This window comes from Manduca sexta, chromosome 20 (assembly GCF_014839805.1).
Source record: "Manduca sexta isolate Smith_Timp_Sample1 chromosome 20, JHU_Msex_v1.0, whole genome shotgun sequence".
Taxonomy (NCBI): Eukaryota; Metazoa; Arthropoda; class Insecta; order Lepidoptera; family Sphingidae; genus Manduca; species Manduca sexta.
The window spans coordinates 4,645,412-4,658,271 of NC_051134.1; the positions used below are offsets into that span (position 1 = coordinate 4,645,412).

General features: G+C 42.8%; 2 protein-coding genes across 2 annotated transcripts; both read left to right on the forward strand.

Annotated features, from left to right (window-relative positions):
• Positions 1 to 9,470: 9,470 nt before the first annotated feature.
• Positions 9,471 to 11,490, forward strand: LOC119189940. Its single transcript, XM_037440769.1, has 2 exons — positions 9,471 to 11,036; positions 11,080 to 11,490. Exons 1-2 carry the CDS (start codon positions 9,471 to 9,473, stop codon positions 11,488 to 11,490), a joined length of 1,977 nt encoding a protein of 658 aa, XP_037296666.1.
• A 139-nt stretch (positions 11,491 to 11,629) lies between these two features.
• LOC119189941 lies at positions 11,630 to 12,085 on the forward strand. Its single transcript, XM_037440770.1, has one exon. It carries the CDS (start codon positions 11,630 to 11,632, stop codon positions 12,083 to 12,085), a length of 456 nt encoding a protein of 151 aa, XP_037296667.1.
• Positions 12,086 to 12,860: the final 775 nt, after the last annotated feature.

The window sequence follows — 12,860 nt, forward strand, 5'->3', positions numbered from 1 at the left end:
ATATCACAAGCAATATTTTAAGCATTTTTAAGTGGAAATCAACAATGTCCGATTATAATTCATACCCTAAGTTCGAGGGGTAATTGAGACAGAGGTACAACAGGAAAGATTTATTATAAAAAATGTAAATAAAAATATATTTTATAGATAGCCAAACATCATAATATATGAAAACTGCCGAAATCTAATTGACAAAATAGTTGAAATCTAATAATGTTATGCACAAAAGGTACATACAATAACTTTTAGGCCCTCAATAAGTTAATAGCACAGATATTGTTTTTTTAACTATTTTTATAAATAAAATTTAAAAATAAGTTTTTAATGCGAAATATATTTTTTACAAAAATATTATAAGTATAAAGTGAGAAATATATAGTATTAAAATCGTCAAAAAAATTACATGAAAGAGAAGTAATAAAAAACATCGTAGCAAATGTAAGTAATTTGTAAATATAATTATTAAATAAATCTTAATATTGACGATTGTTTGAAATTTAATTATTCTACACAATTAATTATGCATTAAGTGCATATTATCAATATTCATAATAGAATATAACATCAATGAACTGAAGGATGGAATAAAAATAACAAAGACAGTAAGGGACCGTCCTGTGTTTGATTTTGTACATTATTCTATATGTAATGGTTAATAATACGAAAAAGAAACCCTCCTGCGAAAACTGCATTAAAATTGGTTATAAAATGAGCCAGTATTTCATATTTCAAATATTACTATGTGCTGAAGTGGACGCGAAGTGGGAATATCGCTTCATCTCCTTCTTTCGCGAGCGTTGTAATGCCCGATGACGTCACATGTGGGTATTGCGCCTCTTTTCTGTTTCTTGTTACTTACCCCTTCTACCGAAATTGAAAGTCATATAACTTTTTGATTTTTTACCGGATTTAAATAATTCTTTCTGTGTTATAATTTATATAACGTAAATATTTGATAATAGTAAAGAACAAAAATTAGTCCGGTCCCATATTAGTTATTCTAAAGCTCCAGCCAACCTTAACATTTAGTGGTGTACCTTATTGATCTATAAATAATGCAACGCCCTTCCACAAATCCTAACTGAATTAATATTAAAGTGGTCAAGATTCTCGCAAACATTTTTTGAAGGTAATAAAAGTGTTTAGAAATCTTTAAAGTAGAATTTGATCCCTCACACCAAGCAAAACTAGGACCACTTTTTGACACCAATCACCACAGTATTCATCCACAGTCACCTGGGCACATTTTGAACAAACGAATGGAATAACACTAAAACCAAATTACAGATACCTAACACCAGTTCACCCACATTACTCCATGCAACATCTGGTGAGCTTAAAATTATTTGCTTTCACTGTAGATGGGTTGCCGAACTTTAAGCCGACTCTGTGCAACAGTAGCCTTACCCAGAACTTCGTTAAGTACACATGGACAAAACTACGTAAGATCAAAGTTTAATTCAACCGATGTTTTAAAACAATTTTAAAATTCTCTATCGTTCATCGCACTGTCACTTCTTCTAGAAGTTTCCTGCTTTAACCCAAATCCAAACTGTACCGTCAATTCTAATCTGAACCGTCAATACGTACATGAAAAACCACTCAATCGCTCTCAGTGTTTTAGCTATTATAACAAAAGTTGAGCTAAAACTTTCCATACTGTTATCATATCGTTATTACTTTTAAAAGCAGACTAGTTGTCACTTGGAGACGACACGTTAAACAGGTGTGATCAATTAACCGCCATCTTTAATAAACGATCCTAATCGCTTTTCCAATCTATCGCATAAATTGACCAATCAGAAAGACCAGTTTTTGGCATGCTTACAAATTAACTATTTTGATTGGTTCATTCTCGGAATCGGATTGAATTCGAGATTGCGATCATGTATTGATCATGGCTGTATATTAAGCTTCCTCAGTGTCATACAAATTATGACTACTTATTACAAATTACTAATGGGGATTGCTTACAATACTTTTAAGATTCGTCATAAAAAAACTATAGATATATTAATTGGTATGAGTACGTATTCATTTTAAACCGTAAGAATATAAGCCAATATATTATTCAACCGAAACTAAAAGCAAAATATTCAAAAAGATAAATAAATAATATAAGTTTAATTTTGAAAAAAAAAAAACAAATCTGGAATTATTTATGACAATCTTCTAAAATTATCATTTTATCAGAAACAAAACAACATCAAATTAATTAAAAACTTAAAGCAGCTAAAGCTGACACTGGTCACATTTAATGAATTAAAAAAACAGCGATAATAACTTGAATAAGAAATGTTCAATCTCGCTAAACTCGTTTGAATCAGCCTAATCCCTTTTATATTGAACAAAATTAATGTGGATTTAATCACAACAGACGTCCTTAAGTATTCGCAGGATTTCTTTATCGTCTCCACTGTCTTTCATCGAGTTCCAAGATATTTTTAAGTACATTTCACATTCTGTTGTCAGGGATACCTCATTGTCTGTTTCTTAATATATCGCTTTTTGCTACAAAGGATTCGGTCAACATTAACGAGTGTTCATTCCACATTTCTAAATATATAGCAAAAATTTTATAATTACTGGATTAATACTATTATCATATAAGAGGAAACTTATATCTAACCATATAACGTATTAAGTATAAAATGCTAATGTAAAAGAGGTCTTTTATAATTTCGCACTCTTAATAAAATAATGACCCATTCCAAAATTGCCAATTTGTAGGAATCGTCAAACAATCAATTTCTGTTTGCGACCTTTTAGTTTTTTCTCTTTTCTTTTCATGCTATAGATTTCATTTTTTACCTATCTTTAATAAGCTCAATTTTATAGCAACTTCAAAAAAAAAAGGTAGCAAACAAAAATTAGTTTTCCGACGACTGCCACAAATTATCAATTTTGAAATAGGTTACTATTTTATTAAGAGTGTGATTGTGCGATTTACGTAATAAAATGAACAGGCAGACAGATGTTGGTATGATTTGGTGACCAAAAAAGGGAGTATACGAAGACTTCCAACAAGCTTACAATAATTTAAAGAATATTGGGACCTATTGTCAGCTTATTACAACTAAAACCTTGGCCAACCCTCAATGTAAAATCGATGACAGCCCTGGCGAGAACCTCTGTTATATCGTTTTGATTGCTTTCAACTTTTTAATTAAACGCCATGACGGGGCTAAGTGAAGAAATGTTATTTAAAACCTCTTTTAGATTACTAATTTAGATCTTTCATCTTGTTTTGTCGAGTGTCGCCAGTTTGATGGAATGAATTAAAGCTTTGTGGTTCTTTAAAAGTTGGTAACGATGAAAGATATGCAGAGCTCAGTTTTTAACTTGTTCGTTCAAGATATAGTATAATAATAAGTTCACTCTTTTTATTCCAGAAAGTGTAGGCTAAGCATCTAGTAAACTCAGGGATTACCGCCTTCTTTTAGGAACGCAATGTCATAATACAATAGAACGAAATACAATCCTGAATCTAATCACAGGTAAGGTCAACAAACTTACCAGAACTGTAGAATGTATCGATTTCATCAGCGTCAAGCCACTAACAAAAACGAAAAAAAACATTCTAAAAACCAATTACACCAAAATCCACGTGATGCGCAAACAACACAACCATAAATATATTCCGTGGACAGATCTCTAACATTATTCCCTTTGGCAAATAACCAATTTGAACCGGATAAATCCGTTACCGCATTCACGGATATTTCCACTGAAATGCTTTTCACTAAAACCTTACGCCACAATCAGTCATCGCTGACGGCCGGTCGAACTAACGTTACGTTTCAGGGAAAAGTCGCACATTCTGTACCATTTTTGTCTGCAAAAATGTATGGAATGTTTGGACCGATTGACAAATTTTTTGGTATTGTGGTAAATACTAGGTACTTTTGTACGGCGATATTATGAAATGATTGGATAATATTAATAAAATTGAATTTATTATAAGGCCATTATTTTCAATCCTGAAAACACAAATAGAAGTATAGTTTGGTGACTAAATCAATGATAATTCATATTAGTATACTTATATTTTTCTATCCTTGTTCCCCCTTTTGGGTATCCAAACATAATTCTGTATACTTATACAACATCAGCTTTTTATATTGTCTCAACTAAACAAAACCAGAAATCACGAAGCAAAATTACAACGCAAACTTCCCGTCGCACAAAAAGATTGCAAGAAGCAAACAACCAAGAGTCGAAGTTGTGTTACAACTTAACGCCTACGTCTGGGGCGCACCTGCTGACGAACTTGCTATGGACTTAGTTTGAAACAACGCTTTGCGCCCGGAGTTTCTTGACGAAGCCAAATTAACTGTGTAGTTTGATTGTTTTTTTTGTGATTAAGGTTAGTTGTTAAAACACCATAAAGAGAAGAAAAGGGTTTAAAATTTAAATAATTAGCTGTGATTGCGGCTTCACCAGTGTGGAAATTAGTGAGTCACAAAGTTTTTAAACCACAACTCAACCACGCGACCTCTTCAACTGTAATCGTTATATGTCAGTCAATTAACATAAAACCGTAGTGTACTATTAACTTAAACCTTTCTCAAAAATTACACTATCTTCTAGTAAAAACCGTACAAAAATCCGTTCAGAAGATTTTGAGAAAATCGGTCACATACAGACAAACAGCTTTTAAAGACTTTGTATTATAATATGTTTCTGATCATGGTTGGACTGAACTTGAATTGGTAGAAATCATATTTCCTTAAATTCATTTAGATAACACAATCATCTACTCAAATCCTGTTACATCAGTCTGTGCATGTCTTCTAAGACTAGCCAATTTACACCCAGATACTTTCGAATCTTGATTCCTAGTACAATAGAATTACAGCATATATTAATTCCCCGTCATAATTCATTAAAAACGTTATAACAGAAAACGGTGTTCTAAAATAAAAAGTTACTCCAGCAACGTTGTAACAAATTCGCACAATATAAAATTCAACTGACGCCCCGACGTTATTAGTAGATAATATGAATTTATAGTCAAAATACGTTCAGCAAAAATGCAGACTGCAAGCACGGAAGCAGTTGCAGATATTAAGGTGAATTTGTTAAGTGCAAGCTCATTGTTAACGTCCCGCGTTTTGTTCTTTCTTTCTGTTTCCCTCTTTTAATTCAAGAAAGTACTTTCTTTAACAAATCTCCGATCTATTGTTGTATTTTAATTTGCGCCAATTGGTTTTATTGATTCAGTAACGTGTAACTTCAATGGAATATTACTGTTTTCGAAAGAAAATTGGTATTTTAATCTATTTTCTTTCATGTACATGAGGAATATTTTGGTTCGTAAATTGGTATATAATATTAAATACCAATTTTGCAAGCATGAAACAGCTGGTACACTAATAAGTTAAACAAGAACCACACGAAATTTTTGACCACAAAAAATTCAATTTTATTTATACAGTGATACCAAAATGTGACTTAAACTGATATCACTTAAGTCAATTTTAAATAGGGTATAATATTAACCTTTTCAAAAACACAATTGCGTGTGAAAATTAAATAACAAAAACAGAATAAAACGGCACCGTAGAAGAGCCACGATGCCCCGGGGTGCAATGAATCAGTCAACACCTTGTTCCATTTAATTACCCGCTGGCAGATAACGTACTTTTTTATTTTTAAACAGTTTAACATCACAATTACTGATGCTTAAGCCGGGTGCAATTAAATTAAAAATGATTTTCTTTTTATGAATTAACGCCCTTCGGCGTGCAATTAAATTAAAAATTATTTTCTATTATAAATCAACGCTCTTTTGCAATTTACGGGGTGCAATTAAATTAAAAATGTGTTTGTTTTAATGAAACTATTATTTACTGGCGTATACTGAACTTTTACGGTGAGTAATTAAGTTATTAAGTAGTAAGTGTTCAATGAAGTAATTACATGCATGCTACTGAATAAAAAAATACTGAATTGCTTCACTACAAACATATTTTAATAATATTTATGCATATATATATATTAATACATATACTATAATTTAAATTTAGCAATAAGATAATTTATGTGTATACAAATATTTATAATGAGATCTTTTTTTTATTGTAGATTAAAAATAAAACACAAGAACCCCAGACGGTCGTGTCATTATATTGGAATTCTTAACTGCCCATTCACATTTGAAATACCAAATACTTTTAGTCGTATGGGATACGTGAGCTATTGAGATATCTCCAGCTTTATATTTTATTGTCATGAATTGGAAATGATATCCTCTATAAAGCCATAAAATCTTTTGAGAATCTATTGTATGATTCATCATCTGTATGTGTGTGTAAAATACGAAATATATCTCACTCATTTATTAGAAAATCTCTGGGATAATAGCGCATACGATACTGATATATTACATGTATGTACAGCTACATTTGTGGTTGATTGTGTAAGCATTATGGAAGCATAATTCTTATAAAATATAATAATAAACATATATACAATCTTGCTATGCTATGTGCTTATTTAGATAAAACAGAATATCTCGTAAAATAGATTATACAAAATAACTTAGAGACGAAGCAAACGACAAAAGACGTGGTGAAGAAAAAATATTTTTTTCATTCATAAAGTGTAGATACTTCGTGGTAGGCCATGACTCCATTGGGCCTGCATTCCAGTCGAAATAACTGGCAATAACGTGTGTACGTTTACTTTATTTTAAAGTTCTTTATTTGATCGCGTGCTGCGCACTTTGGTATAACAAAGAAATTGGATGCCGTAAAACTGACGTTCACAAAAAAATACAGATTAAAAAATACATATTCTATTCCAAGGCGGGCTGTTTATTATTTCGAGGCATCTCATTAAATTGCCAATTTCATAATAATAAATTTTTTGCGCGAAAATCGTAAGCATTTTATAACATTCATGATGTATTTTACAAAGAAATTGCACATAAATTTCAACCGTAGGCAATGGAACGAGTTGAAGTAACGACACGAGAGACCATTTTATTAAATTGAATAATGTTATGCGCTGTTTTAAATAAAAACGGTATAACATACGCGAAAATTGGTCTGTTTTGCATATTTTATTTTAGATATAGTACTAAATATTTTTCTTTTTAATATAGTTTTCATTTGTTATACTCTAAGCATAAGTTAAACAGATAAAGGCATTTTTATCGTTACTTATATTACCTAACAAGGTGTGCCCGCGGCTTCACCCGCCTGGTAATTAATATGTCACAAAGTGTTTCCCACGTAAATCCCGAGCCACGAGATTTTTTAGTCGTCATATTTCAGGCAATTTACATAAAACCGTAATTCTTTCGCAAGGATTGCATTATCTTTTAGTAAAAACCATACAAAAATCCATTCAGTAGATATTGAGAAAATCGATCACATACAGACAGATAGTTTTAAGGACTGTTTTATAAGATGTATGGATAATCATTTTAATAAAGTACTCAGTCGGGACTAATTGCGATAGAATAATTAACTGATATAGTGATTAAATATTCCCACCTTTGTATTTAATATGCATAATTCATAATCGTAACATAAGAACTTAACATTCAATTAATATTTAAATCTTAAGTACTAGTACTAATAAATACAGAACTATTTGAGCACACTACATCCCTCAGCGGATGCCAAATCCGGGAATCAATCAACTCAAATCGAGTGGCACAAAATGCACTGACGAACGCCGCGTGTTTCCATCTTATTAGCTCCTTGTATACAGCATGTTATGGAAAACCGGTTCTATATTAGAGGAAAAATTAATTGTAAAGGTATTTACATAAGTTTTAGTTCGTAATCCACGTGATAGGAGTAATTGATCTTTGGATTTGTCATTTATTTAACACAAAGATTATAATAAAAAAAAACAGTTTTCGTGCAAATTATCCTACTAAATGGTAGTCATAAGTTGTAGATAGTATTTAGTGATAAGGTCAGATGGCAAACAATTACTTATCTTTGCAGTGACTTTGTATCTTTAGGGCCGACGCAGGTATGGCGGCAGCGTTGAGTTTTTAGTGTCAATATATTATCAACATTGCTTCATTGAAATAATATTCAAAACCCATTAACACAAGAATAAATTGCATTACATTGTGGTGTTAATTGATTTTAATTATTATTTCAATGAAGACAATGTCGGTAATAGTTTGATAGTAAAAAATTCTCTGCCCTACGCTTCGCCATATATGCGCCAGCGCATAATGTAAAAAACATTTAAAACCGTTTACAATACATCGTAACCTCACGCTTGGGGTGCAACGCAGAAAACCTCCACGCGTGTCCGATTGCTGTCGGTCCCTTACGGATACGTCCGGGGGGAAGGTCAGTCGTCGGGCCGGTGCACCCTGGGCACAGTCAATAATCTCTCCGCGGGGGGCGGGAAAGGAGGGATTGTTGGCTGTGGCTAACTTTCTCTGCCGGGTGGGGCTGGGGGATAGCCTGATGGCCTCCCATATGGCGCTCTGCGCTAGCAGAGTCCATGATGGGAGGCAGGGAGGAGTACGACCACGTGGTCAAGTGGGCGTGGTCGATGCGGTCCTTGCGGCACTACTGCCGCAGAGACCGCACCAGTAGAGGACGCTTGCCCCTGAAATAAGGGGTAAGCGAGGGAGTAGTAGCGGGCTCGGTGTTCACTAACCCTGTCACCGAGCTGGCGAAAGGGGAGTGGTCCCTCTTTCGCCGCCGCCAAATCTCGTAACCCCAAACATGATCAAGTGTCTCTGGCGTAAGCGTCAGACACACTTGATCTACGGGGACCGAGGGTTCACTGGCTTAACTGCCTGGACCGCGAGGAAGAAATCCTCTATAAAAAAATTACCCCAAGCGGCGGCGCACCGTGAGGGGGGTTGTAAGCTTGGCTAATGGGTAGCTTGATTTAGTCGCTAGTGCGAACCACAGTATTTTGAGCCAGTACACAAAGTTTTTACTCGTGGGAACAAAAATGGAATCACCAATAAAAACCAAAGACGCACAGGGGGAGGAGAAAGAAGGAGCCGGGAGCAATAGGTGCCGAGGAGGCCCACGTCCCGTAGGGGACAAACAGTCCGCCGAGGAATCGCGCGGGCGAACTCCCAAGGTGGGGGAACGTCCGCGTGATGAAGTCGCGGCCGAAGAGCGAACGCGGGGTGCTGGGTCAGACTCTGACTCAGCATCCAGCATGGTTAGCGGATGGAGCTCAGTCGCGGGCCCCAGATCTATGGAGATCAAGACGGCAGCGGCGGAGTCATTCCGGAAGCGGATCAGGTGCAGGATCGGGGATACGTCCTCCGAGGGCGGCGGGGCAAAGGCTTCGTGCGTCGCTCCCCGGAAACGGGGCGGATCCCACTCCGCGTCTCACGGAGCGAAGGTGAAGGGTCGGGCCCTCAAAGAAGCGAGGGACAGCGGGAAGCTCGCCGAGGAGGGCGGCACCCGATCGCCGCACGACCTCAAAAGGCCGAGAAGAAAAGGGCCAAATTTGAGGAGGTCGTAATGGCGGCGATTGCGAGTGTCCGCCAAAAGAAATTGCGGTCCTCGAAAGAGAAGGCTGCGCAAGAGGCCGCGGCCTCCATTATGGCGGCAGCAGCGGCCACCTTCTTGGAGTCGGAACCCGAGTCGGGTAACGAGGGGATGAGGGCCGATATCGCCCGGCTATCGACGGAGGTTGAGCGTCTCTCTAGGGAGAACGCGGAACTCAAGTCCAGCCGGGCCTCAGCCCTCGTTCAGTCCTCTCGTCCTGAAGAGACGCCTCCAGAGGTGAGTGCGGTGCAGCCGGCGGACAGGCAACAACTCCTGAGCCTGATACGAGAGGGCATCCGCCAGGAGATCGGTGCCCTCTCTGCCCGGTTTGCGGTTCTGGAGGGCATTGTCCTACGGCCACCTCTGGCGGGCTCCAAGAAGGCTGCGTCCTACGCGGCCGCCGCGGCTCCGCAACCCACGCCGGGGACGTCCGGCCTGACGAGCCAAAGCTCAGGGCCATCCACGAGGCCAACGAAGCCGTCGTCGCCTCCGCCGCCTCCGCCTCCGGCCTCCCAGAGGACGCTCGCAGCCGATAAGCCCAAAAAGGCGAAGGCTGCGCGGAAAGCGGCGAAGCCGGCGGAGCTGGCAGAGACGGCTCCCCCACCTACTCTCTTGCCTGCTGATGATGCCGGCTGGACAGTGGTGGGGGCCAAAGAGAGACCCGACGCACGGAGCGGCGGAAGGCGCAGCGGCAGCGCGCCAAGGAGAGAGCGTCGCCAATATGCTTCGCGCCCCGAAGTCCGCAGCTGTAGTCGTCACACTACAGCCGGAAGCGGTAAAGAAGGGCGTGACGTACGCGGACCTCCTTTCCAAGGCAAGGGGTTAATCAACCCCGCGGAGCTTGGGATTGCTGGGGGGTTGCGGTTAAGAGTAACCGCAACCGGAGCCCGGAAACTCGAGCTCCCGGGAGCCAGCAGTGGCCCGGCCGCGGACGCCCTAGCTGCAAAGCTACTTGCGGCGTTTGATGCGGCCGAGGCTAGAGTGTCCAGACCCGTAAAGAGCGTAAGCTTGCGCATATCGGGTCTGGATGACTCCGTCACGGTGGAGGAAGTGGTGGCCGCCATTGTCGGGACTACGGGATGCTCAGCTGAAGAGCTGAAGCCGGGAGCCCCACGTCCCGACTATGCGGGTATGCTGGCCATCACGGTCAGCTGCCCCGTGACGGCGGCCAAAGTGGTAGCTGAGGGCCGGAGGCTTTTGGTGGGCTGGGTGTCGGCGCAGGTTAAGCTGCTCGAGCCCCAGCCTCTGAGGTGTTACCGATGTCAGACCGGACATCACGTCGGGGTAAGGTGTACCTCGGAGGTCGACCGCAGCGCGTTCTGCTTCCGCTGCGGTCAGCCCGGTCATAAAATCGGCTCGTGCATCGCCGACAAGCCGCACTGCTTAGCCTGTGCGGCGGTTGGCAAGCCAGCCGAACACCGGGCGGGGAGTAGAGCCTGCGCCGCTCCCGCCAATACCGGGGCAAACGCCGGCCCACGGCCTCCACTGCCGCTTCCGCCGCGGCTCCCGCTAGCGCTGCCGCTGCTACTTCTGGAGAGAGCGCAATGGAATGCCATTAATGGCCCCATTGCGCTTTCTCCAGGCGAACATCAACCACTGCGCCAGAGCTCAGGATCTCTTGCTCCAGAGCATGGCGCGGTGGTCGATTAATATCGCCGTGGTCTCCGAGCCGTACTTTGTCCCGCCCAGGAATGACTGGGTGGAGGACCTGAGCGGCTCGGTGGCCATCATCGCGTCGGCCGCCGCCGGTACCCTGACCCACGAGCGGGTGAAGAGGGGCCAGGGTTGTGTCGCAGCTCGGTTCGGAGGGATAGTCGTAGTGGGGTGCTACTTCTCTCCGAGCCGAACTCTCGCCGAATTCCACAACTCCCTCAGGGAGCTGAGTGACGTCGTCGTCGAGTACGGTTCGCTTCCCGTCGTCGTGCTGGGGACTTCAACGCCAAGAGCCAGGCTTGGGGTTCCCGGTACACGGATGTACGGGGCGAATGGTTGAGGACTGGGCCTTGGAGGTTGGCCTGGACGTCCTCAACAGGGGTTCCGTCGCCACGTGTGTGCGGATGCGGGGTGAGTCCGTGGTGGACATTTCGTTTGCCAGCCCCGCATTGTCGCAGCGTGTTGTCGACTGGCGAGTAATGGAGGCGGTGGAGACGCTGTCGGACCACCGGTATATCCGGTTCGACGTCTCCACCGATCCCTCGAGCGCGCCAGTCCGACGGGCCCCAAGTGGTCCACGTTGGGCGTTGAGACAGCTGGACAGGGAGCTCCTCCTGGAAGCCTCCATCGTCCAGTCCTGGGTGCAAGCACCGGTCAGGCCGGACGATGTGAATAACGAGGCCGACTGGTTCCGGGAGGCTATGTCCTCTGTCTGCGACTCGGCAATGCCCCGAGTCCGCCGAAGCCAAGCGCGGCGCAAGGTGTACTGGTGGTCGCGGGAGCTGGCATCGCTCCAGGCGGCGTGCTATGCCGCGCGACGCCGGTACACCAGGTACCGCCAAATCCGCATCCGGCCTGTGGATGCGGTGGCTCGAGAGGCGGAGCTATACCAGGGGTACAGAGACGCAAAGACGCTCTCTCGGGCGCGATTCTAGAGTCTAAGAATCGCGCCCACCAGGAGTTGCTGGAGTCTCTTGACGCAGACCCGTGGGGACGTCCTTACAAAATGGTGCGGAGCAAGCTCCGCATCTGGGCGCCCCCACTGACGCAGAGTCTCCGGCAGGAACTGGTCGAGGGCGTCGTTGGCGCTCTGTTCCCTGCACTAGGGGAGCACGCTCCTCCGCCCATGGCTCCGCCTTCGGCGGCGCCCGGCATGGACCACGACGACGACGTCACTGTTCCCGCGGTGACCGGGGTGGACTTGAGGGTGGCGGTGGCCAAGATGAAGGCCAAGAACACCGCCCCAGGGCCCGACGGCTTGCCTGGAAAAGCCTGGGTCCTGGCCTTGGGGGCTCTCGGGCCTCGACTTCAGAGGTTCCTCACGGCATGTTTGGAGAGGGGCCAGTTTCCACTTCGTTGGAAGACGGGGAAACTGGTCCTCATCGCGAAGCATGGGCGCCCCGCGGACAGTCCGTCCGCATACCGGCCCATCGTCCTGCTCGACGAGGTGGGAAAGCTCTTCGAAAGAGTTATTTCAGACCGCCTCGTCGAGCACCTGACGAGGGTTGGGCCGGATCTTGCGGACAGCCAATTTGGCTTCCGCAGAGGGCGCTCTACTGTGGATGCCATCATGCGCGTGAGGTCTCTCGCGACGGGGATGCTGTTTCCCGGGGTAGGGTCGTCTTGGCGGTGTCGCTTGACATCGCCAATGCCTTTAATACCCTGCCCTGGAGTTGTATCAGGGAGGCACTCCGGTATCACCGGGTGCCG